Here is a 27,608-nt window from a genome sequence, read left to right as displayed (position 1 = left end):
TCGTCCACCGCCCAAAGCCATCCCCCAGGCCCATTCGCTCCAGCACCGCATCGAGGTAGCCCCACTCTAAGCAGTCGAAGGCCTTCTCGATATCTACGGAAAGCACTGCCGGCTTCTGGGCAGGGTCCCAGACACTGTCCACTATGCGGACCAGGCGCCGAATATTCATGGCTGTGCTCCTAGTGGGGATAAATCCAGCCTGGTCCTCATGCACCAGCCGGGTCATGTGCGGTAGCAATCTAGTAGCCAAGATGCGGCTCAATATTTTATAGTCGACCGTCAGCATGGATAGCGGCCTATACGAGGTCACATCCGAGGCGTCCCGACCCGGTTTCAGCAGCGGCACCACGAGCGCCTCCCGCAGCGACTTAGGTAATCTCCCCATCGTCAAGGCCTCCGCATAGACCTGCAAGAGCCTGGGCGCTAGTACATCGACATATTGCGCATAAAATTCAATCGGCAGCCCATCCACCCCCGGCGTTTTGTTTCTGGCCATATGTTTGATAGCCACCCTGATTTCCGAGAGCGTGATGGGTCCACCCAGTTCCTTCGCCGTCTCGGCCTCCAGCCTCAGGAGAGGAGTAGTCCCCAGGAAGTCGGCCACTGGGGGGCTCTCCGCCCCCCGCCGGCTCTCATAAAGGCCCGTATAATAAGCCCGAAAGCGCTCCAGGACCGCCGTTTGCGTGTAAACTACCTCCCCCGTCTCAGTGCCTATACTCATTACCGGGCAACCCCTGGGTTCGGGATTAGCAATCCTGGCCAGGAGCGTCCCCACCTTGTCCCTCTCCGCATGCACTCTCGCAGCATACAACTTGTAATCGAAACACCTCAGGCGCTCCGTTTCAGTCGCCACCAGCTCCTTCGCCTCTAGCAGTCTGTCTTGTAACTCCGGTCGCTCAGGCCTGCGCCGCTCCAAATCCCTCAACAACCCCTCCGCCTTCTCCAGGTCAGCCAGGACAGTCGCCCTCACATTCGGAAACCGTCCCATGCAAACTCCTCTGATCACCACCTTCATGGCATCCCATTCAATCGCTCTCGTGGCAGTCGATCCTTCATTCTCTCTAAAGTACCGTTCAATGCCCTGCTGGACCGCATCCCTAAACACCGGATCTTCTAATGTTTCTGGACGCAACCTCCACGTCGGTATTGCCGACCTCTGCCTCTGCCATTGCAGCGTCAGCAACAACGGATTATGATCGGAGACAGTTCTAGTTAAGTACTCCGTATGTGCCATTTTGGAAGCCAACGACCCACTACACAGAATGGAGTCTATCCTGACGTGTAGCGCGTGTAAAGCGGAAAAAAAGGAGTAGTCCCTATCGCCAGGATGCTGCTCCCGCCACACATCAACCAGTCCCCACCTCTCCTGCCAGTCCGCCCTGTGCGCCGCTAACCGGCGCACCGGGGAGTCCGCCAGCGGCGGATGCGATCTATCTAACTCCACATCCGTTATCGAATTAAAGTCCCCTCCTATCAGAATGGGGCCCGCCAGGAAGTGCGCCAGCGTTCCCGTCAGGCCGGCAAAGAAGCGCGCCTGATCCACATTAGGTGCATAGATGCTACACAGTACCACATCCTGGCCATACAACCGCCCCTCCACCACCACATATCTACCCTCAGGGTCTACCAACTGATTCGTAGCCTGGAATGGGACCCCCGCGCTCACCCACACCAACACTCCCCTGGCAAACGCCGAGTACGTGGTGCCAAACACCTGACCATGCCATCTCCTCTGCAGCGCGGCATGTTCTTGCTTAGTTAAATGCGTTTCCTGCAAGAAGGCTATTTGGATGCCTCGCCTCACTAGCTGGGCATGCACCTTATACCTCCTCGTCATGGTCCGGAGCCCACGGACATTCCATGTGAGGCATTTCAGATTAGGTAACGTCCCCATTGTAGCCAATTCTCAGCCAATGACCCAGCGCCCAGTGGGCACCCCCAACCAAGCAGTATAACCCCTTAACCAAAACACCCCAACAAACTCCCCCCTCCCCTCTCCCCAGAACAGGACCCAATAACACCATATCAGCCCCCATCCAAACCAGCAACCCACCAAACAGTCCCAACTCTGTGGTCGTCACCACAGAAAGCCTTAAGGGCCACAAGGGGTTGCCTCAGAGCCGACCCAGACCGGGCCCAGCCCTCGCCCCCAGCCCAGGACCCCACATGTCCATCAGCACAGTACCTTCCATTTCGCAGAACACCCGGGCGCTCCGCCGGGGTCAGAGCCCCCAGAAAGGCCCCCCCCTCCCAGCGTCAGCCATTGAAGAGTCCATCCGCCGTCTGTGGGGTGACCGCCGGCCTTCCCGAGCTCTCCACCTCCGAAAGTTCACCGCCTGATTGCCCCCCATCGTCACCAGTGTCCAAACCCACCGACATCCGTTCTTGCGGGGAGCCCGTGAGGATCGCTGTGGCCGCCAGCGCCCCCCGCCTGTCCTCCGCCAGCTGGTCCTCTCGCAACCCTCTCCTGAGGTTATCACGTTTGCGGATGCGTTGGGATTTCCGCACTTGAGTCGGCCGGCGCCTCTCCCTCGCGCCTTTCCCCGTGCGGTCCGTGCCAGCGCGATGCAGCTCGAGCCATGCCCCCGCTTCATCCGGAGTCTGAAAGAAGTGAGTTGCATCGCCCACAATCACCCTTAGTTTCGCCGGGAAAAGCAGGGAGTACTGTAGCCCCTCGGCCCTCAATTCCTTCTTCACTGCCAGAAAAGAAGCCCTATGCTTCTGGACCTCCTGCGTGTAGTCGGGGAACACCGTCACCGGGCTATTCGCCACCTGAAAGGGGCCCTCCGATCGTGCCCTCTGGACCAGCAAATCTCTGTCCCTGTAATGCAAGAGTCTGACCAGCATCGGCCGGGGCGGGCGGCCCGGCGGCGGCGGGCGGGCCGGAACCCTGTGCGCCCGTTCCAGGGAGAAGAAGGGGGAGAGCCCCTCCGGGGCCACCACTGTTTTGAACCAATTCTCCATGTACGCCACCGCATCCTTCCCTTCGCTGTGTTCCGGGAGGCCCACCACCCGTACATTGTTCCTGCGATTGCGGCCTTCGGCGTCCTCCGCCCGTCTCTCCAGCATTGCCAAATGGCCCAGGACGTCGGCGAGTTTGTGGTCCGCGGCCGCCACTGCAGGGCCGAGCTCCTGTAGCTTCATCTCATTGTCCTTAACTCGATCCGACAATTTGGCATGGTCCGCCCGCAAGAGACCCAGTCCAGTGGCAACCTGCGCAATGTCGTTGTGCAGGGCCTCCTTAGTGGCCGTGATCGCCTCAAGAATACCGTCCAGCCGTTTATTCAGGCGCCGTTCCTGCGCCGAGCCCTCCGATTCGTCCTGGGCCCCGCCATCCGCGGCCGACTCCGCGCCCCGGCCGTGCCCCACCGGCATCTGTGGCGCGGCACCCTTATTCGCCATCTGCTCGGCAGGGATCCCCACTCAAGAGGGTCGCGGGGGGGGCCCCCACCCAACCGCTCCGAAGTTCGCCGCCCTGCGCGGCCGCTACACCCGATGGCCGCTGCAATCGCAGCCCGTGTGATGCCTTCGGACTGCCAGAGGGCCCCTCCACGCCCGGCTCCCCTCGCTCCCGCTTCGGCAGCTCTGGCCAGGGCCGTTGTCCGCCGCTCCAGACCCCTCCGTCTGATGTCCCACTTCGTGTCAGGCCAGAGCGAGCCGCCCTGCGGGGTCAACACTGTGGTCCTGGGGGGCAGCACTCCGCCGTCGCCCCCGCCGTCCCCGCTCTCTGTCGGGCGCCGCGCCAGCCCAGGCGGTCGTCGCTCTCCACGCGGGGGGAGGGGCAGCTCCGTCACCTCGCTCCTCACTCGGGACCGGGGGCCCAGCCCCCAGCTCTCAGTCCCAGGGGCACCTGAAAGCCGCCGGCGTCCCGCACAGCCGAGGCCGTCCCCGTCTCTCTCCGGTCACGTTCCTCCGTCGTCCTCCTCAGGGCTCCGAGGTCGGGCCGCCGCCATCTTGCCTGCTGATCACTGCGCTCCGGATCTGCGGCCTCGGACTCTACACCGCTCCCAGTCCTCCGCAGTCTCCCTGCTTGCAGCCCCAGCAGCCCCGGCGCTCCGCACCGGCAGTCCGTCCAGCCGATAGCCCCTCTCGCCAGATTATCAGGAGTATTGTCGGGATCAGGCTCGGAGCTGCAGGCTCACGCCGCCATCCCGATCGGCGTCCAAGCCACGCCCATCAGGAATTGGCCTCTCGACGACAATGAAGACTTTGAAGACACAATTTGCTTCGTCGACGATAGAGGGAAATGAATCATCGACGATGTCATCATCGACAAAGAAATCGACGCCACAGATACAATGACGGTAGTAACTGTAGACACCGTCGATGTGACCAGAATTACCTCAGGAGAGGGTTTTCTTGTCGACCGAGGTGTCGATGAGCTGCTCATCGACAGAGCTGAAGTAGGCTTTTTGTAGGTATGCTTCAGTTTCAAAGGTGGAGTTGAAGGTTCTGAAGCTGTTTCTTTGATAGATAAAGTCTTCTTTTCTTCCTGGGAAGCTTTGCTTCTGAAGGGAATCAAATGACTTTTTTGAAGGTTTTTTTAGGAGGCTGCAATGATGAACCAGCAGGGTCATCTAAAGGTCGTTTTTGAGGAAGATTAAGAAGAAGGATCACTTTCCTCATAAGAGACTACCCTGTCCCTGTTTTTGAGCCTCTGAAGCCACAAAAGAAGCCTAACTTCATGATATTTAAGCGTCTTTTTTGAAAAAGTCTGACATACCTTGCACTCCTTAGGTTTGGGGTCAGGGTACAAGCAGTATAGGCAGTCCTTGTGCTTATCATCAATATGAAGTCCTCTCTTCCTGCAAGTACCACAGGCTCTGAAAATACCTTTTTTAGGTGTCTCAGACATGGTGGATGTCAGTTGGAAACACCTTAAAACAGATCCACTGAGTTGGAAGTAAGGCTGAATGGAAGACAATACTCAAATTTAGAGAAATAGAAGAAAACTGAGCAGAGCTCAGTGGAGACTCCCTTAGCACGACGTGTGGAAGAAAATCTGAGGGACTGAAGCTTCTCTCAGGAAGGTTCTACAAGGTGGTGTCTACTGATTGGCTAGTTCTAAGTTTGGTCCTTTTTTGTTAAAGGACAGAGATATGTTACAAACATTTTAAGGCCTAGGGCCATATGTTCTATGTCTAATAGGACATTCCTTTTAATAATACCGGGGGCTCCCACCTCGACGACGGGGAATGATTCAAGCTTGTGAATCTATGAAAGTTCCAGTACTGAAGTAATATATATAATTTTTGTTACAGAGAGCTGTATCTTTGAAACATACCTTGACTTTTGCAAGAACTGAGAACTGAAAGCACGAGGTCTGGCTAGAAACTGGATTAGTCAGAGGGTAAAGTGAAAGTTATCACTTCCACCAACTCAAAGACTGCTTTGTTTCCTAGGAGGAAATTTCATTATCTTGTTTGTTTCAACCCTATGTTCCACAGTGTCATTGGGCGTGTAAATGTATGTGTGGTGATTGGTGATGAGTGATGTGATGCGGGGATTGGTGATGAGATGAGTGTGGGTAGAAAAGGTGGAGCATAAGAACACTACTGACAACAGGTTGCACTTTAATAATCCAGAGTGTTCTATTTGTGGAAGTGTGATCGATTAGCTTAGGCTTATCAAAGAGCAGTGTTAAGCATTTGTACACACACAGTCCATAAATGGTTCACACACTCAATAAGAAATCTGAGACCAATTTATAAACATAAAGTAGATTTTCATATGAATTTAGACACCAAGAACTTCAGACTAGTTAACGTACTTTAGGAGACATTGATTTTAGTAGCAAAGAGTAAAATAACTAGAATAACAGTTTTGAGGCATGAGCCTCGAACGCTACAATGTTAACCTAATGGGGGGTGCCTCGAGGGTCTAGCATCTTGAAACTCGGCAGAGAGATAGGGCTGACCACCTAGAGCCACGAAAACCTCCACATGAAGTGTTGCTCCCTCAGTGGGCCTGATGGCCAACAACATGGTGTACCAGGCGGATGCGGTATGTGCCTGCGGATGCAGGGGGGTGGCTTCTCCACATCAAGGGAGATGATAACTGGTTGTCGAAGTGCTAAGCAGTCCTCCGAGTGCTGGGAAGGATGCATAGCTGCAGGAAGAGGTAGGTGTTTGCAATTGTTAAGGAGCCAGCAGCAAGGCAGGGTTTGGCTTCATATTCTGTGCAGGTCCTTGTTTCTCGCGGTGTTGTCTCTTCTTTGTCCCTCTTCAGTTTGTAGGAAGTCGAATCTGTCTGTCTAGTGTTGGGGTTACCCCTAAATACTCAATTCAGGGGCATTTAGGGGAGTTTATGTTAGTAGCCAATGGGCTACCTACCACTAGGGAGACTACACCCCCATATGACCACTTCCTGTGGCACAACCATAACCCAGAAGTCTTAATTTCACCAAAAACCAAGATGGTGAAACCCTTCTTTGGCTATTCCCTTCAGGTAGCACACCTTATGGGTGGGACTAACCTGTGAGTGAAACACGCCGCCTGAATACTAATTTCCCACCTGCTCTGGTACCAAATGGGCCCTAGGGATGGGGGGAGCATTCCCCAGGTCTGGGGGAAGTCAAGGTTGCATATCAAAGGCGGCAAAGGCTTTGAAGCCCCTGACCTTGATATGATATATAACTATACATCCTGCTGGGGGAGGTGAGAACACACCTTCTGCTAAGCAGGAATTGATCCGTGCCACTAAGCGAGGGCTCTCCCTTGCAGGGGGTCAGAAACTCATTTTATGGTGGCAAGCTGGAAGATACCAATCAGCCAAAACACTAAGAGACTAAAAAAGCTACAGGGGGCACCTCTAAGGTGCCCGCTGGGCGCATGTCTTCATAAATCTGATACTGGCATCAGTACAGATTTATTAAAACAAGGTGTTTACCAAATCCGATTATTTTCACTGAAGCCATTATGTAGCTGGGTAATTCGTAATGCCCAGTGCCCAGTACATACCTTTGAAGTGGCTTCCTGATGATTTGCATCACTGGGGCATATCTGCTCATTCAGTTGGGCCCTCACATGTACTATAATGCACCAGGCCTTAGGGCTCTAAAGGCCTGCTATGGGGGTGACTTATATATAGTACATGCAGTATATTTTAGAATTGCCCACAAGGAGTGGGTAACTTCGTATTTTCTGGATGGTTTGCACCATTTCACGCATCCTACAATGGCAGTCTGCATGCAGTTTGAGTGTGGGTCCCTCTGGGGTGTCGTAAAATATGTTGCAGCCCTTAGGGACCCTGTTTAGTACGCATGCACGTGATGCCAGGGGTACCATTCACCATGGTCTTAGCAGGGTACTAAAGTCCTTGCCAATTGGGTTACAATTAACATTTGTATGGTATTAGGGAAAACGCACTGGCACTGGGGCCTATTTGGAAGGGGCCCAGTGCACTTTCAATCCAAAGCATCAGCATCAGTGAGCAAAACGTGGGGGCAACCATGGAAAAAAGTGGTACTTTCCTACACAAATAATGAATGAGAATGAGCCTACACTTTCCCAAAAGTGTCTTCATCTTCTGAGGGGAAAAACCTGGAAAGGCCATTGGCATTGACCTCGTCAGTCCAGGTCTGTGCTCCAATATAAAGTGCATTCCCTGTAGGAAGATGGCCCATCTCAATAGTTTTGGGCTTTCACCTTTCATTTGCATTAACCACTTGGGAGGCTTGTGGTCAGTTTAAACAAGGAAGTGCAGGGCTCGAAAAATCATAAAAATGTTACTAGACCTGCAGGTCGAGTAACTTTAATAATCTACTTGACCTAACTGTAATGTACTTGACCCATGAACTGGTCTCAAATTATGTGATACTAGGCAAAAATGCTGTCTTATGGAGCCGCCTTTTTTTAAATTATGAGAGCTCTTTCAAATATGCAAGTTCACTATTTCTGCTGTACAAAAAAACCTTTTTTTTTATTTACTATACTACATGTTTGCTCCATGTATAACAAGAATCAAGGCCATATATAGGGTACACATGATTCCTGGCTTGCCTCTTAGTTCACTAACAGCATTGTCATCTAAGCAGAAGCAGTAATAATTCCCAGTTCATGTTTAAAAACTCACTTTTCATAAATATATTACCAAAGCATGATGTGGTAGTGCATTGTCATTTACAGATAGTATATTTTCCATTGAAATGGCCACAAAACGTTCCTACTAACATGTAGTTTCACTGATAATAGCGCATAAACATTTTTGGGAAATTGGGTTTCAGCTAAAATATTTAAAATGTGTACATTACCAAGTTAAGTGTTCTAATTTGTTTTGATCCTTTAAAAATATTGGTTTTCACCACAGAGTTACAAAATTAGGTCTTCATAACTTGTGAAATATATTTGAAATGTTTGAATAGTTCACTTAGCTATATCAGTGTTGTGTTAGAAAAAAGCCTGACATCTTACAGCCTTTCATTTAACATGCTTTGCACAGTTCAATTGTCACACAGTTCACTTTACAAAATCCTCCAACTTAAGACACAGAAAGAAAATACATGTAATAAGATAAGCTGACTTTTGACCTCTGTCTCTGAAACCCAGCAAATGTGACAAGATAACAAGATTTAATGGCATTTGTATTGCTCTTTCACTTTGTGAGCAATAAAAATGCCTTTAAATCTTATTATCTTGTCACATTTGGGCAAGTAGTCACAAAAAATAGCTTTGAGTAGCCCTAAAAATAGCTCATCCTGAATAAATCTTGCTCAACAATGCCAGTGGGCAGGTGGATTTCTCGGGCCCTGAAGTGAGTACCAAAGAGGTATGGTCTCAGCTTCTTTGTGACTAAGCTACAGCAAATCTTCCTTCTCTATGGCACTGCAACACTGTTCTCTAGAGAGTAACCTCCTGCTAAAAAAAGCACCAGGCTGTTCCTGGCCTTCATCTTTGGTCTGTGATAGCACTGCACCTATCCCATGCTCAGTGGCATTAGTCTGCACAATGAACTGCTTAGAAGTATCTGGGGCTATAAGTAAGGGTGCTGGACACAATTCTTCTCTCTGAGTGTCAAAAGCCTTTTTACAGCTCACTATACAGTTAACTTTCTTTGGTTGCTTCTTGGAGGTCATTTCTGTGAGGGGTGCCACATTAGTACCATATACATTCACAAACCTCCTGTAGTATCCATTGAAGCCAATGAATGCCCTGACTTGAGTCTGTGTTGTTGGAGTCACCCAGTCTACAATAGTCTGGATCTTGGGCTGTAATGGTTGACCGTGGCATCCACCTACAAGGTGGCCCAAGTACACAACTGATCCCTGTCTGGCACTTACAGGCCTTGATAGTGAGAGCTGCCTTCTGCAGAGTCTCAAGTGCCTTTCCAAAGTGGATCAGGGGATCCTGCCAAGTGGAGTTATAGACAGCAATATAATCTAGATATGCTGCGCTAAAAGACTCCAACCACGTCAAGACTTTGTTCACCAACCTTTGGAAGGTTGCAGGAGAATTCTATAGTCCAAATGGTATCACAGTAAACTGGTAATGTTCATCTGGGGTCGAGAATGCTGATTTTAATTTGGCTCCTGGGGTGAAACTAATTTGCCAGTACCCTGATGTCAAATCAAAGGTAGTGAAAAAACTTTGCAGCACTTAGCCTGTCAATAACCTCATCTATTCTTGGAATAGGGTGAGCATCTGTCTTTGTGACTGCATTGAGACCCCTGTAGTCCACACAAAACCTCATGTGGTTTACTTCCCTTGGAATGAGCTTTTGGGACTAAGATCATTGGGCTGACCTATGGACTTTCAGACGGTTCAATCACCCATAGTACAAGCATCTTGTTGACCTCCCATCTGATGCGTCCTTAACTTGGTTAGACTGCTCTTTTTGACAGGATGGCTGTCCCCAGTGTCCTTATCATGTGTGCACCTGGTTGCCTGACCAGAGGTGGGGAAAAAGAGCTCAGCATACTGCCCCAGGACGTGCCTGCAGTCAGTTTGCTGATGTGCTGTGAGGGTGTCTGGGAAGATAACGCCCTCAACAGACCCATCTTTAGGGTTGTTAGAGAGGAGGTCAGGGAGAGGTTTACTCTTCTTTCCGTCCCTCATTAGTGACAATGAGCATAGTCACATCAGCCCTAAGGTGCTCTCTGTCATAAAATGGTTTCAGGCGATTCACATGGATGACCGTGTGGGGACTCCTGGAAGTGCCTAGGTCCACCAAGTAGGTGACCTCCCCTTTTCTTTCAAGGCTAGGGTAGGTTCCACTCTTTTTGTCCTGGAAGATTGCCCTAGGTGCCACAGGCTCCACAACCCATACCTTTTTGCCCTGGTTGAAATCCAACCAGTGCAGCCTTTTGGTCAAACCATTGCTTCTGGATCTCCCGGCTAGCCTTAAGGTTGTGGTTTGCTTTTTCCATTTACTCAGCCATCCCAGGATGAAGGCCAAGCACATAGTCTACTATGTCTAGTTTAGGCTCTTTGAGAGGCTTCTCCTAGCCTTCCATCACCAGATTCAGAGGACCCCTAACCGGATGGTCAAACAGAAGCTTGAAGGGACTAAAACCCACTCCTTTCTGTGGCACATCTCAGTAGGCAAAAAGCAGGCATGGTAACAGGACATCCCATCTCCTTCTGAGCTTATTAGGGCGTCCCATAAGCATACCTTTCATGGTCTTATTAAACCTTTCTACAAGGCCATTGGCTTGTGGATGATATGGGGTGGTGAACTTGTAAGTCAACCCACACTCAGTCCACACTGCTTTCAGGTAAACAGACATGAGGTTACTACCTCTGTCTGAAACCACCTCCTTAGGGAAGCCCACTCTAGTAAAAATACTTAAAACGGCCCTGGCAGCTGCAGGAACAGTGACAGCCCTAACTGGAATAGCTTCAGGGTACCTGGTGGCATGATCTACTACCAAGAGTACTAATTTATTACCTGATGCTTTTGGAGGATCCTGGGGGCCAACAACATCAACCCCTACCCTTTCAAAGGAAACCCCAACCGAGGGGACCTTTGGTTTGCTACCTGTCTTGCCACTTGCTTGACAGGTAACACAGAAATGACATACCTCGTTTAAATTCTAAGACATGTATGGAGAGTTGAAGTGGGTAACCAACCTACTTCAAGTTTTGGTCTGGCAAAGATGCCCAGCTAAGGGGATATCATGTGCCAAAGTGAGTAGAAACTCTCTGTACATCCGAGGCACTACCACTCTCCGAGTGGCACCAGGTTTGGGATCTCTGAACACAGAATATAGGATTCCTTCCTTCCAATAAGTCCTGTGGGAACACTGACATCATCCTCTTCCTGTGCAGTAGCTTGCTGACTTGGACTTTCAAGAGTGGGACAGGTTTTTGCCCCTGGCATAGATTCTCCTTTGAGGGACCCCCTGGACCTAGGAGCTTTGCCGTGTAAGACGCAAGATCCTGAAGTTAAGTTCCCTTAAGGGTTGACAGGTATCTCCCTGGGGAGAGGGGACCTGAGCTTGTGTCTGTATGGAAGTTGGTTTTCAGCCTTCCTGCCTTTTCTCTTGGAAGTTTCTTGTGCAATTATTCTAGGATCCAAGACCTTTTTTTCACCCTGAGCTTTGCTCTGTGCTCTTATTTTTACATAAACCCACTCAGGTATTCCCTGCATGGCTGAATGGGTTCTCATCTCTACCTCAGTCTATGCTGAGGTCTACAAATCATTCCCTAGCAGATATTCAACTGGTATGGCACAGGACACGACAGCCTTCTTCCAGACAATAACCCCTCCCCATTGCAAGGTCACCAAAGCCATGGGATGAACCTTAGTGATATTGTCAGCATTGATAGCTGGATGTGTCTGTCAAGTTAAGTACTGGTATGAGGATATCAATTTTTCAGTTACCATGGTGACACTTGCACCTGTATCTCTCAATGCGTCTACCTCAACCCCATTAATAAGTGGCTTCTGTCTGTAGTTCTCCAGGTTACTGGGCCAGACAGCTAGGGTAGCCATATCCACCCCACCCTCTCAGACTAAAATAGCTTCAAAGTGCACTCTGACTTTGTCAGGGCACACTAGGTATCCCATCTGGAGACTAGCAACCCCTACAATACAGGGGTAACACTTTTGGGACAGGTAGAGTCCCCAGTCCGGTATCCATTTTGCTCACAGAGATGGCATCAAGCCTTTTTTGTGATCCCAGTTTTTACCCTGGTACCAATCATTGGACTGGGAAGAGCCTCGGGCCCACCCTCCTGAACAGGTTGTTGGGGACCTTTAGAAGACTCTTTTGCTTTTTGGTGTCCCACCTCTTTCCTCTGGAATGGAGTAGTAACTCTTTCTTTTGCTCCCTGTGTCTTTCTGGACACACATGTTTTGACACAATGGTCAGCCTTCTTCCCCAACTCCTAAGGAGAGTCTATCCCTAAATCCGCTAGGTACTGATGCAATTTCTCAGATGTACAATTATCCAACAGATGTCCCTTCATCAGCAAATTGGAGATAATTTTGCACATTACTGTCCTTCAACCAGCCACCTCGTGTTTTGAATAAGAAGTCAACAAAGTCTAACCAGGATTGACTCAAGGTTTTGTGAGTCTCCCTGAACTCAACCCTGTACTCATCAATTGTGGGACCAAAGCCCTCAATTAGAAAACCCTTCATCAGGTCATAGAACTCAGATTCTTCCACATCAAGTGTCTGGAGTCTATCCCTGCACTTTACTGAGAATAACTCCCACAGTAGAGAGTCCCAGTGTCTCTGGTGTAACTTTCTCATTTTTTTAAAAAACTTGTTATTATTGAAAACCGCATCCACTGCATCAGGTATACAGTACATGTATATACAGTCAAGGATCTTTTGAGCAATATACATTCTGGGTATTCCACTTATCCCATCCTGTCCACAGTCAGTCTCACCATCATGTGAGCGTGCTATTCATCGATTATAACAGTGCAATTGTAGTTTATATTTATTATATTTGTAGGTCCTATACACTTACATGACAAATAAACAACACTAATGATCTTCTCAGCTAACAAATTAAATTCACACCACAAACCAACTCCTACCCCTCCTCCCCCCACCCTCATGACAGCGACAGAGCTTTCTCATTTTACAAGCCCTATCAAAGGCTGTAAACCATTTTGTAATGTCATCTCGCTCAACATATTTATGGACAATTCCTTTGGGGATTTTGAGATCAAAAGTTTCCTCCTATTTATTTTCTTGTTGCCACCACTCATGGGTGTTAGACCCATTTCAGCCTTTTCTCTTTCTATAGCCAGGATTTTGGCTTCAATGGCAGCTCTCCTGGCTAGTCCTGCAAGATATATATCAACCTCGTCTATTTCTTCTATTTCTCTTTGACCTGAGTGGCCTGACCGTCCCCCAGAAGGGAAAGGCACTCGAGGTACAGTGATAGGATAGAGGTTTTGATTTGGGTCCTTGTCCTCTTTAGGCAGGTTAGGGGGGCTACCCCCTTGGGAACTGACTACAGTCCGATTGTCACGGTCATTCTCCTCCTTAGAGGTGACAGGACCTTTTGTCAACTGGGCTGCATCAAAGTCTGAAGGCCCTCCTGGAGGCTTACCTTGGAAGGATTTGAGCTAGTAGCAATTGTATTGGCTTTACAGAGGGCCCCTTATTGCTGCATACTAAGCTGCAGATAAGGGGTCAGGTTGAGTTCCTGCACTGTCTCCTCTGGGCTAGACATGTTTAGTACAGTTGGGACCTTTTTAGAAAATCATGCAAAATATTCTAAAAGATGTATAAAGGCCTAACTGACTAGTACTCTTTTTATATTTCGAATGCAATGGTTTTGGGGGATTTAACACAAGGCCATAACAGTTTCAATTTAGAAAATTTAGCAAAAATTAAAAAATCCACAAATGTAAAAAATATTTTTGAACTAGTGTCAATGGTGGATTTCTTAGTGGAATTACCTATTGACCAAGTGGTATCAGCAAATGCAAGTCTTGTATCCCACCGTTCATCCACCAAATGTAAGATGCTGGTTTTTCAATACAGTGTTGCCAATGTAAGGGTACACCATGCAAAAAGTCCAGACAACCCTCATGTGGTTTACAGGGCTTACTTTAATAATACCAAATGCTCTCTATTGTGGTAATATGATTGAGCAGCTTAGGTTTATCAGAGAGCAGTGTTAAGCATTTGTTGTACACACACAGTCCATAAATGGTTCTCCCACACAAAAAGATATCCGAGAACAATTTATAAAAATAAAGTCAATTTTTATATGAATTTAAATACTAGGATCTTTAGAATAACGTAACTACTTTTGTTGATATTGATTTTAGAAGCAAACAGTAAAATAACTTGAATAACGGTTTTAATGCATGAGCCTCGAATGCTACAATGTTAACCTATGGGAGGATAAACACATGCAGCAAAACAGTACTTGCAGTCGAAGTTCAGGGATGCCCTTTGGGACTTAAGGTGCTTGGCTGGCTGGCCATTTAAGTTTGAGGTTCCCACAGTTATCGGTATACCTGCAGAGGAGAAAAAACAACAGAGCAGGGCCACTCTGGTCATGGGTCTCGTCAGTCCTAAAGTCCCTTGACGTGCAGGAGGATTTCAAAGGCAGTGGTGTCCGGGCTGGACGAAGAACAAGCCTTGGCTGGTTGTAAGAAACCTGGTACTCAGGGTATTGGTGCAGGGGGCTCCTGGAGGGTCTAGCATCTCGAAACTCAGCAGAGAGACTAGGCTGACCTCCTAGAGCTACAAAACCTCCTCCTCAAGTGTTGTTTCCTTAGTTGGCTATTTGGCCAACAAGACAATTAACTGGGCAGATGCGGTCAGTGATTGTGGATGCAGGGTGATTGCTCCTTCACCTCAAGGAAGATGACAGCTGGTTATCGAAGTGCTGGGCAGTCCTCCAAGTATTGGAGAGGATGCACAGCTGCAGGAAGAGGAGGATCTTTGCAATTGTTAAAGATCAAATAGCAAGACAGGGTTTAGTGCCACTTTCTGTGCAGGTCCTTGGTTCTCGCGATGTAGTCTCTTCATTGTCCTTCTTCAGTTCCCAGGAAGTCAAATCTGTCTGTCTGGTGTCGGGGAACCCCTAAATACTTTAGGGGTGTTTAGGGGAGTGTATGGTAGTAGCCAATGGGCTACCTTCCACTAGGGTGACTACACTCTATATGACCACTTGCTGTGGGGAGTGGGCATTACCCTGACCCAGCAGTCTCTATTTCACCAAAAACCAAGATGGTGAAACCATTCTTTGGCTGTGCACTTCAGATAGCACACATTACGGGTGTGACTAGCCTGTGAGTGAAACATGCCTCCTGAATATCTGATTTTCCACCTACTCTGGTGCCAAATGGGCCCTAGGGCAGGGATTGACATACCCCAGGTCTAGTGGGGGAAACTGGGTTAGCATATCAGAGGCAGCAGAGGCTTTAAAGTCTCTGGCCTCGATATGATAAATCACTAGCTATCGTGCTAGAGGAGATGAGAACCCCTTCTGCCGAGCAGGCATTGTTCCTGGCCTCCGAGAGCATGGTCTCTCCCTTCCAGGGGGTCAGAAACTCATCTGTGGTGGCAGGCTGGAAGATACCAGTCAGCCAACTCACTAAGAGACTAGTAGGGTTACAGAGGGCACCTCTAGGGTGCCCCCTGGGTGCATGTCTTCATACATGTCTTCATACATCTGATACTGGTATCAGTATAGATTTATTAAGACAAGTTGTTTGATACCAAACAGTATTTTCAATGAAGCAATTATGTAGTTTGGTAACTTGTAATGACTAATGCCCAGTACAAACCTTTAAAATGGCTTTCTGATCTCTTTTATTGTTTGATCTGTTTATTAAAAGTTTTGTACATAAGAAAAAAAAATTGACAAAAGTATATGCAACCAGTAGACAATCTGCGTGGTAGAGTATGTGAATCAGTATCACAGTGGCTTTAAGACATCACTGTCGTCAGTTCTACCTGGTTAACAACAAATGGCATATACCCTCTTTCACGTAACCTTAAAGCTCCTTCAGCCTGGCTGTCCATCCATGTTATGATACAGTATAACTATACTTTAAGTATACATATTAATTGCACATATACAACACAAATGGCTTCCCTCCGCCATGTCACATCAATCTGCTTAATCAATCAAGCAATCTTATAAATAACATCTAATGCAATAACTCAACCAGCGGAGGGGGTATGGGAGGGGATCAGGAGCCTTATAGAGGTAGGTAAATACATGGACCTCAATCGGTACAGGAAGGTACTGTTTCTACGATCGTACATTTGTATATTTTGACTACTTGGAAGTTATAAATGACAGTTTGGGGTATATGGAACATACTTTACTGTACAGCTCACAGCTGGGGCCACATTACGACGCATAGATTACACAATACTAATTAGTACTAGGAATATCCAGAGGGTCATGTGGAATAAACATCCCCTGAAGCATACACAACATTGCATTCCATTCTGTAGAAATGGGGAATTTGCGAAGACCCAATGTGTCTTTCCTTACTAAGGAGACCGCCTCTGCCTTAACCCAATTCAAAATTGAATGAAACAATGCTTTCATCGGTGGGGGTTCTTCTGCTTTCCACCGGCATGTAATGAGCCATTTGGCCACGCCCAGACCCAGATCCAGAAACCTAGAGGATGCTTTGTGTTTTTTTGCTTCTAGGGAATACTCCTATAATACATCCCTCCCATGTACACGGGACCTCTCCATCAGTACTAGTGGCCAGCACACTAATCACCCCATCCCAGTTTGAGTGCAGATTGGGACAGAACCAGAGCATATGTAACAGATCCGCATCCAACAACTTGCAGCGCAGTCAGCACGCATCTAGCCTATGAAAATACCTATTTATCTTGTCTGGGGATAGGTATGTCCTGTGGACAATGTAAAGCTGAATCAATCTAAAACGTGCGTTTGTGGGGATCTTTCTGGGGCTCTCCATGACTATGGGCCACTCCTTCTCTGAATATGGACTCTACCGGTCAGCCTCCTATTTAGCCCGTAGCGGCGTTAAGTCCGCTAGGGTCTGTTCTCGGATTGACACCGCAAACCACTTCACTAGGTGACGCCCTGTGCCCATCACGTGTATTGCATAAGGAGATGTGTTGGGGCTTCCTGCGCAATGTCACCCTACCAGCGTTGCATCATGTCCATCTAGGAGGCATAATTCAGGAATTTGAGCAGGGGGAACCCCGCCCTCCTCTGTGATGGTGAGGAACGGCCATAGTGAGCCCTCTCCATACAAGTCCCCTAGTGTATATTAGACCTGCCCCCAACAAATCTGTGAGGTCCGAACTCTGGACTCGTCCTCTCGCTGTCGGCATGCCCAGCAAAGGCATAACAGGCGTGTACTGTATAAAATGCCTAGTAAGGCACAGCACCTTACGGAAACATTTCAATGCAATCTGAACCAATAATGGAAGCGATCCATGTGATCTATTACAGGGATAGAATAGGAAAATAATCCTGTCCAAGGAGTACGGGGGGTCTAGCTCCGCCGAGTCTGACAGGTGTAGTTCCTCCACCCATTTTGCCATCCACAGTATTTGAGATGCCAGGAAGTAGTGCTCTAAGTTGGGTAAAGCCAGTCCTCCCACGACCGTGGCAGGTACAACTTTGTCAGAGCCACTCTGCACCGTGTGTTATTCCCAATAAAATCTCTTATGACTTCCTCCAGGGAACGAAAGAAAGACACAGGTAAATAACGCGGGAAATTAGAAAAATAATAAAGAAGACGCAGCAGCATGACCATCTTTATTAACTCCACCCTGCCTATAACCAAAAGGTTAAGCTTCTTCCAGAATCCGATTTGGGATTTGAGCATTGTGACTGCCCTGGTGATGTTGCCATCCATGAGATCACGACCGTTATGATAAATGCGTATGCCCAGATATCTGAATGCCACCGGTTGTCAGTGCACCACTGTCCCGTCTACCTCCCAACGAGGGTCCTCCATTCCAGGGGTGAAGGGGTATAACAAGATTTTCCCCAGTGCACACCCAACCCAGATAGTGATGCAAAGGATCTCAGCATGTCAGGGATGACACGTGGAATCGGCTGGAAATCTTTGATATATAATAAAATGTCGTCCGCATAAAGTGAGACTGCGTGTAAACCATTCCAAAGGTATATCCCACATTCCGGGGCCAAGCTCTGCAGCGCCAACACTTGTGGTTCTATTACCAGGGAAAAGATCAATGGATGGGGGCAACCCTGGGGGGTTCCCCTTTCTATCAATACAGAGTCAGAGAACAGAATCCCCAGGCGCACCCAGACCATAGGAGCCCCATATAGTAATTTCATAAGGCCTAGGATGTATGGCCCAAACCGAAAGAGATGAAGTACCGCAAACATAAATGGCCACTCAACCGTGTCGAACGCCTTTTCCAGGTCTAGCACAAGACAACCAGCTGAGGGCCAGTTAACTGCAGTGCATCACCCAGCCCCTCACCCAGAATAGCCGTCGGATGTTAAGTGATGTGTTCCGGGCCGACACAAATCCATTTTGGTCTTGGTGAACCAATTGCGGAATCACAGGCGCTAGTCTGCCTGCTAGTAATCTTGTAATCGCCGTTCAATAGCGCCAGGGGACAGTACGCAGCTGTGGAAGTAGGGTCTCTAACAGGCTTGAGAAGCGTAATCAAAGTGGTTTCTGTCATTGAGGTTGGAAGGGAGCGATATTCAAGCGCTTCCGAAAATATACGTTCAGTAATTGCGGGCTCAAGGGATCCGCATATTACTTGTAGAATTTGTGAGGGAATCCGTTGGGTCCTGGAACTTTTCGAGATGGTAGAGCCCTCATGGTATCTCTAACTTCATCCAACGTGGGTGGGACATCCAGTTCCTCTTGCTGTTCCGGCATCAGGACCGGAAAGTGGAGTCCATCTAGGAACTCCTGCATCGCCCCTTCAGGGACCTTCCGAGTAGACCTGTATATTCGAGTAAAATGCGTGGACAGTTCACAGTGTATTTCTAGCTGTGTGAGGTTGAGTCTCCCATCCGGGGACCGGAGCTCAGTAATGGGCCCTGTCAATTGCTCCTGTTTGATTAACCAGACAAGATGAGGCCCCAACTGGTCAGCCTTGGCATGCACGGGCGTTGAATGTGCTGCAAAGTTAAGACAGCGTTGCCGATCTAACAGTTCTGCATGCTTCTTGTGCGCTTCTAACAAGAAGGTCATTTCCTCAGCGTGTTCAATCGCTGTGGACTCCGTCAGCAGCTGTCTTTCTATATCAAGCATATCTGATGCTACCTGTTTTCACAGCCCACAGCCCACAGCCCAGTCCCAGGACTTCTCTTGTAGAGTGACCTTCATAGGTGCCCATTCCACTAAAGAAGAGGAGGCAGTTCCCGAGTTAAGCGCAAAGTACTCCCCTACAGCCTCCCCAACCGCCTCCCGGAACACTGAGTCCTCCAGCATTGCCAGCTGCATCCTGCAGGTAGGAACCCCAGGAATACCGCCCTCCCAGGCCAGCGTGACGCAGTGTGGGTTGTGGTCCGAGTGCATACGACCCCAATACGCCAGGCTTGAAATGTAAGGAAGTAGGGAGGGGGATCCGAAAAATCTATCTAGATGAACATTCAAGTTATGAGGTAAATAAAGGAGTACACCCTCGCCCCAGGATTACAATAGCTGTAAACCTCAACGAGACCCCATCCATCTGCCCAACCATTCAAATGGCTTTTCTGATCTATTGCAATAACTAGCAATGGAACTAGGCATCACAGAAGCATATCCGTTCATGCAGTTGTGCCCTCACATGTACTATAATGGACCCTGCCTTAGGACTCTAGAGGCCTGCTGTAGGGCTGACATATATATAGTACATGCAGTGTACTAGTTGTGCCCTCATATGTAGTATAAAGCAACCTGCCTTAGGACTTTAGAGGCCTGCTGTAGGGGTGACTTACATATGGTGCATGCAGTGTATTTTAGCATAGCCCATAAGGAGCAGGCAATGTTGTGTTTTAGGAATGGTTTGCACCATTTAACGCATCCTGCAACCGCTGTCTGCATGCAGTTTGAGTATGAGTACTTTTGGGTGGCATAATACATGCTGCAGCCATTAGGGACCCTCATTAGTACCTATGCCCTGGGTGCTAGGGGTACCATTTACAAGGGTCTTACCAGGATGCTAAATTCCTTGCCAATGAGGTTACAATTAACATTTGTATTATTTTATGGAAAGAGCACTGACACAGGAGCCTGGTAAGCAGGGACCCAGTGCACTTCCAGTCAAAAGCATCAGTACCAGTGAGCAATAAAAGTGGGTGTGACCATGTTAAAAAGTGGTACTTTCCTACAATCTGCGCCTCCAGGAGTGAAACATCTGTCATTACTGTCAGATCTGGTTGAGGAAGGTAGAAGGGTCTGCCACTAACCCAATCGCGGTTAGTCAACCGGTCCGGCAGATCTTTTGCAATACTCTTCGAGAACTGGACCATGTCGGAGAGATTGCCCTCATGCTGCGCCCACTGGAACTGCAGGTCCCACTGCAGAGCCCACATATGCCAGCAGGCATGTGTCACAAGCAGGATGAAGGAGGCCATGAGGCTCAGCAGCTTAAGAGTCAGTCTCACCGAAATCCAGGATAGAAGCTAAAACATCAAAATCATAGCCTGAATATCCTTGACTCACCCTTCTGGAGGACACGCCAGAAATTGCAAGGTGTCCAAAACAGCTCCAATGAAAGGGAATGTCTGAAATGGGGACAAGTGTGACTTCAGCAGGTTGACAGTGAACCCCAGTGAGTGCAGGGGGCTCTCCCTAGAGAGTAGGAGACGATTGTATGGGACGAGCCTGGCTTCAACATCCAGTCGTTGAGATAGGGGGAGATAGGCTGCAACCACCGCCGTCTCCTTAGTGAACACTCGAGGGGTGCTGGTAATGCACACGGGGAACACGGTCAACTGAAAGTGCTTGTGACCTGCCGTGAGCGGGAATGTCTGTGGGCAGGCAGGATGGGGATGTGGAAGCATGTGGTCTGCAAGTCCAACACTACCATCCAGTCTCCTAGGTCCAGAGCAGCCAGAACTTGAGCGAGCGTGAGCATTTAGAATTTTTCATTTGTCAGGACAAAATTGAGAGGGCGCAGGTCTAGGATAGGATGAAGACCTCCGTCCTTTTTGAGCACAAGAAAGTAGCGGGAATAGTAACCACAACCTATTTCTGACATTGGCACCCTCTCTATGGCTCCCTTGGCAAAGAGAGCCACCATCTACTGGCGAAGTAAGGAAATAAGGTCCTGTCGCAAGTGGGTGGAATGCGTGGAGGTCACAAAGTGGAGGGAGTTGCCCTTATGGACAATTTGGAGAATGCAGTGGTCGGATGTTATCGACCTCTAGTGGTGCAGGTTGTGGCATATCTTGCCTCCTACTGGGTGCCCATGATGGTCGGACTAAAGAGGCTTGAAGGCTATGGCTGCCAGGGGAGTGGTGGACTGGCCTGACATCTGGCTACCTCACCCATGGGCTTGGTGGGTACCGATTCCTACGCCATACAGGGCCATGGGAAGTTTGCAAGCCGTGGTAACTGAGCGGGTAGGACAAAGGGAGCAAAATGCGGACTGGGGTTGGCGAGGGGCCATGGAAAGGCCCAAGGACCTGGCCACAACGCTGCTGTCATTTGAAGAGCTCTAGCGAGGAGTCTTCCTTGTCTCTAAAGAGAAGGGAGCAATCAAAGGGAATGTCCATGAGCAAGGCCTGGATATCCTCCGAAAAGCCAGTGGTTCTTAACCAGGCGTGATTCCTAAGGGTCATGATGATGATACTGCTCTGCCTAGTGAGTCGGTCGTATCCAGCCCACAGCTTATGGCGAACTTACCTGTGTCCCTCCCATCAGCAATAGCTTCGAAGAGTATGGTTTAGAACTCCTCTAAGACCATAGGTAGCAACTGCACAACCAAGTTCCAAAGAGAGTAAGAATATCAGCCCAAAAGGCATGTGGTGTTTACTGACCGCAATGCCAGGCTGGTGGAAGAAAACCTCTTCTTTCACAAGGTATCCAGTCTATTGGATTCCCTGTACGGTGGAGTGGTGGGGAATCCACCAAGATTTCTCCAGAGTGGGGTGCTGGGTGATGAAGTTGGGGTCACCTGTGGCGGGGAGATGGCAGCAGGCAAATGTCCTATTCACAGGAACCCCTGTACAGAGATTGAACCGGGCCCCAAGTAGGACGTCCGTGAGGGCTTTATTAAACTGGAGAAGCTGTTCGGGTAGCGACACTCCCAGCTGAAGCATCTCAATTAAGGCATTCTTCTTGATAACCACAGAGGGTAGTGTAAGGTCCTGAACCTCGGCCACCCTTCACACCGCCATAGCAAATGAGGCTCCCTCCTCTGTAACCACGGTAGGAGGATAGACAAAGCCAGTATGTGGGGAGGTGTCCAGGCCACTGGCTTCTGCCACATTCTCACACCAGTTGTCCTCATTGGGGTCTAGGGGCTGGTATTTATAAGGGTCCAGTGGCCCCTCCCAAAATTTCCCAAGCCCAAGCCCATCGGAATAGGGCTCAGGCTCCAACCTGGATAGAATGGCTCCAGTTGGCGCCAGAGTCGGCATCATATGGCACCCCTGTGCCTGGGCCATCTCGGCGCCTCCCCTGAGTTTCCTGGAGGCGGAGCAACCCCCGCCAAACTCTGTGAGTTTTATGAGGCCATGCACCTCATATATATGTGGCCCCATCCCTGCTGGCGCCCCCTTGGGTTCGGAAGGGGGCACTACTGGTCTTCTGCTGGCAGGTTCGCCCTGGTGCCATTCAGGCCACTTAGATCCATAGACAGATCCGTCCGAGCACCTCGACTTTGTCCAGCCCCCCTGTCGATGTTCCTGGCACCCACCGGTTGCACCGCCCCAATTCTTATCCATGACTCTGATACAGAGCCGCTCCACCACGGAGCCAGGCCTTCGAATGCTGACGTTCCCTCGTCGGATGACTTCGACAGAACAACGAATTCGAAGACCTCTTCGACTTCTTGTTCTTCTTCTTTGTGTGGGACTTATCCGACGTCTGATTGATGACTCCACGACCCATCCTGGGGCATTCCTCTCGAACGTGATCGAGACCGTCCCGGTGTCACACCCCTATGAGCTTGAGGGACCATTCCCTCAAGGCCTTGGGGTGCATGGTGTGGCAATCGGCACACTTTTTGGCATCGTGGTCATGCTCGAAACACCAGAGGCATATGGGGTGTGGATCTGTCACTGTCACTTGCCGATGGCAGGCTCTTCAGGGTTTAAAAGCAGCATTCCTTGCAGACATCCCTGCCACACCAGGAGACAATGTCTCAAAAAATCTGGGCTGAATGGTACGGAAAGCAGACAACTGAAGTCAGCGTTCAGAGCTGGTGCCTGTATATGTACTGCGCATGGCACTTTCAATGCAGACGATCCCACATGGACCCGAACAACGCCACCTACAGGGATGCAGGGGTATTATCCATGAATACATTTCAGGATCTGAGATGTGAACTTCTGGCGAAGTATGCTAGGGCAAGGCGATACGGTGATGGCGAACGCCCCAGACGAGCGTTGGCTAGGCCGTTTCGTCCACAAAGGGGCAGTGACTACATTTTGGAACTCACTCGTGCAGATGGCACTCGGACTTCGTACAATGTTGAGGTCATGGCGGAATTGATGCATCTGCCCCTACCCACCAGTCTCCGCGCCGATGCGGAGACTGGTGGGTAGGTGCAGACGTGCTGTCCGCACTCCAAAACTACCAGCAGGCTCAAGCGCAGCACCTCCGCACTACCTGATGCAGTTCTAAGTACCTTTCACTTAGGTTGGACATTGAACCACACACACAGTAGGTAGCACATAGGGGCACCAACTTAGTGTGGGGTAGTTTATCACTAAATGTTTTTCTTTTTTCTCGTCTTGACGAAATGCCATGAATCCTTACAACCAATTTAGGCACAAAATATGTTGACTTACCACGGAGGGAGTGACCCGAGATAGTTCTCCCTCCCACGACTATAGGATACTTCTCCTACCCAGTTGTGACATACTGACTACCAGGGTTCCTTCTAAACCCTAATGGGAGCACTTACCGGTCATAGGTTTTTATCTCTGAAAGGGTGGTCTCCTCATTAAAGGATAGCGTAGTACCTCCCATATCAGTTTTAATTCCCAATCACATATCACTATTCCACCTCACTGATCACCTCACTTGCACTCATCATTCGGCATTTGATCTAAAAGATCTTCGCCAAAGTGACCCTCCGGGGGACACGTAGGGCACTGCAGCGCCGGCCCGATGAAGAGAACGGCCCTATGATGAAGCATGACATCCTCTAGGGGATGTGTGAGGGCAACATGAGACAGTCTTGCTGACTGTCCTTATGAGCTTGGTCCAGGCAGTCTCTACTATTTGAGAGAACCTGACATCTTTCTTTAGGAACATAAGCCCATTTTTGAGTCTTCGCTGTATCTAACAGCCAGATGTCATTGGTGGCTGCGATGAGAGTAGTTTTAGTGCTGTGGTTGGGACAAAACAGTAACTCTAGCTGCCCTATTGTATTAACTTCGAAACTTGTAAGGGTCTACTTTTATGTATTGACTTCATGAAGCTTAATGCTGTGTCACAGTTTGGCATGTACCAAATGCCCAGGGATAACTGTTTGCTCCCCACACTGCATACACACCCATTACAGGCGTCACCAGTCAGGTGACCCTGCCAATAAAAGGGGCCGGGCGCACGTGCCCTAGGCCAGTTCTTGTACCACACACAATGTGTCTGCGTGGTCATTCGTGCAGCATGTGGGCCTAGGGCCCACAACACCACAACCCGGTACTCAGAATAAACCTGAAACTGAAGACGTTTTAAACGTCACTGCTATGAATAGAATAAAGTTGATTACAATCAATGTCTATTTATGTACACTGCATATGTTCTATTCACAATATTTTACTCTAGAATAGTCAGGACAAAGTTAATAGCAAGCATTGGCTAAGCTAATAGGCCTTGCCTTTAGTAAGCAGCGGTAGAGCCACTGTCATTTTACAATGCTTACTAAAACCATTTAAAGATAGCTGAGTATGAAAGATGGACCATCTTAAGATGTTTTTTTGTCATGAAGTTTAACAAACCATTCCAAGATGGCTGCCTGTGCATATACGTGTATGGCCATGCAGTCTCATAAACTGGCAGACATCTTGGAATGATATTTGTTATACTGTGACAAACTCCATTTCACAATGGCTGCCTGGGTGTCCACATAAATGAATAGGCGTGGGCAGTCCGCTTGGAATGGCTTTCTGGCAAAGTATTCAATAAAAGTTACTTCAAGATGGCTGCCGTTGCCAACACGTGCGAACTCAAACAACCCCACATATTTCAAAGATGATAAATTATCATTGTAATAATTCTATCATTGCTTACTATGAAATAAGCTTCTGTCCATTTTTATTGAACTTTTACTGCCTTTAGACACTTTCTGAAAATGCAGTCATCCAACTTCACTTTATTTTTACATCATCTCTTACAGCAGTAAGTAGTACGTCTACACTGCATATTTCTACAAACATTTCCACTTAAGTATGCTATATATCTTAACAAGCTCAATCTGAAAATTACCTGTGACTATACATGTAAATTTGGCATCACAGTCCTCGGATACAGCTCGAGATTTCAGAGTGGCCTCAAAACATGGTTGAGTTTCCTCAGTGAGTTGGGAAATTATTGCACAGAATGTAGTCCTGAAAGAAAAGGGAGGAAGAACTATTCAGAAAATAGTAACACAAAAAATCTTGTCTTTTCAAGACTTTTATTTTGACAAACAAATGCATAGTTCATATGACAGTTAACAATTATTAAAAAATAGTTTATAAACCTAGTGCATCTTTTTAATCATAAACATCACCGTTAATGTAATCTATAAAACAGTTGTGCTCTCAAAAAGGCTGGTTCTCTGAGCATATACTTTCAGCTTTGCTCAGACCTTGAAAATATGTGACAATAGGTAATGTGAATTACTAGACCAATACTGTTGATATTTGATGGCAAAGGACCTCATTCACAAACACTAGTTGGAAATGTACTCACATAGGTAGGTATTCTCCAATGGAAGTAAATTCCGGTGAAGGGATTCACAAATGATTCCTCATATCACATATACGCATTACCATGTATACATTAGCAAAAATCCACGGAGTACATTTACACATGCATACATGCAATGCAAAAGGGTATTTGCATTATAAATATTTGTGTTTCCTGAAGCAATATTTTTAACTGCAAATAAACCACTTTCACTTTACCTCAACCAATGTCAGGAGTGTTCCCTTCATTTTGGCACACAAGGTATTCATGCCCTTGACAAAAGAAAATTTGGCAGCATATTGAGGGTTCCTACAAATGTTCTTGAATAGCCACTGGCATGCAAATTATATAGGTATTCACATAGTTTACTGGTGTCGCCACACTGAAATTCAAACACCACCTGTGTGATATAATCCCCACATTACACCACACTTGTGTAATGTACTTGTGAGTAAATTATTTCCCAGCATAATTCACATTTTGTCAATACCAAACATTCACTTACACTTAACTTGTGGGAGGAAGTTCAACTTTAGTACCGAAATGACTGTGAATCAGATAGTCTTTAGTTTATCTGGTAACTGCAAATCTCAAGGTGAAAAAAATGGAAATCATCTCATATAAGATTCGTCTTGCTTTCCTGAAAGTTCTACACATGTTTGGGGATTCACAAATAATATTAAAAATAGTTAAGGATGTCTGTTAGCAACAGGATTAATAACGTGTGTACAAGAGTAACCCCCATTAGAGCCCAACATATTTCCATTGAACCATGTTACAATATACTAATAGGTGATTTATACACAGCGGGACACAGGCCAGAAAAATGTCTGAAGCAACAGATCAGTTAACACTGGGTTGACCGGCAACTTACGTTTTTTTAAACTGTAATCGAAACTATGCTCCGGCACCTACATGAGGCCATATGGGCAGAGGCACTATCTATTCTATACCAAGTTACTTCCCTTCTGTAAAGGTCTTTCTGAAGCATACTCCATCTAACTACCGATTCCTCACCTTTTGAATACCCCCATGCAGTACACTGGATCTGCAGTTTTTTTCTCAGAAATTCTTTAATGTGCCGGTATATTGCCTCATGCAGCTCCGCCTCACCCCAGATGTGGCATCAAAGCCCCAATATAATCACCACCTCCAAGCTGTCACCTGAAATTATTTCTGATATTTGTCCATGCACTCGGATTCTTAGAAATCAGATAACTTTCTATCCAGGCAGTAACGTTTCATGAACATATGGACCTATGCCTATGTCGCAACCTGCACTGCGCATACCAGCGCAAAGTTACCAGTTTTAGCTCTGGTGGAATGAGCCTTCAAACTTTCTGGAGGCTGTTTGCAAGCCAGGCAATAGCAGATCTTTATTTAAAGATCAATGTATTTGGAGATGGTCCGTTTCTGTACTGCTCTTTCTTTCTTCCCTCCACAGAAACCCAAAAAGAGCTGATAGTCAATAGGTGATTTTTGGTCTGATCGATGTAGAAACTCAGAGCTCTCTCCGAATCTAGGTGGTGGAGTCTCTCTTCTTCTTGGATGGATGAGGAGCAGTAAAGATTCTCTACAGGATAATAGAATGTCCGATGTGGAAAGGTGTTATAACCTTTGGGAGGTACTCTGCCTGCACCA

The 27,608-nt window shown here is 48.0% G+C and overlaps 1 protein-coding gene across 2 annotated transcripts in view; it reads right to left on the bottom strand.

The window, feature by feature from the left end:
• Window positions 1–27,608, bottom strand: part of ALPK3 (alpha kinase 3) — a 1,254,386-nt gene that overhangs the window by 911,911 nt on the left and 314,867 nt on the right. For both annotated transcript variants that reach the window (XM_085643685.1, XM_085643684.1), the window contains one exon: window positions 25,503–25,624. In XM_085643685.1, coding sequence (XP_085499811.1) covers window positions 25,503–25,624 — 122 coding nt within the window. The remainder of the gene's footprint in view (window positions 1–25,502; window positions 25,625–27,608) is intronic.

The sequence above is a fragment of the Triturus cristatus genome, chromosome 3_1, assembly GCF_964204655.1.
Source record: "Triturus cristatus chromosome 3_1, aTriCri1.1, whole genome shotgun sequence".
Lineage (NCBI taxonomy): Eukaryota > Metazoa > Chordata > Amphibia > Caudata > Salamandridae > Triturus > Triturus cristatus.
The sequence above is the reverse complement of the archived record's forward strand: the minus strand, read 5'-3'. Positions and strand labels throughout refer to the sequence as shown.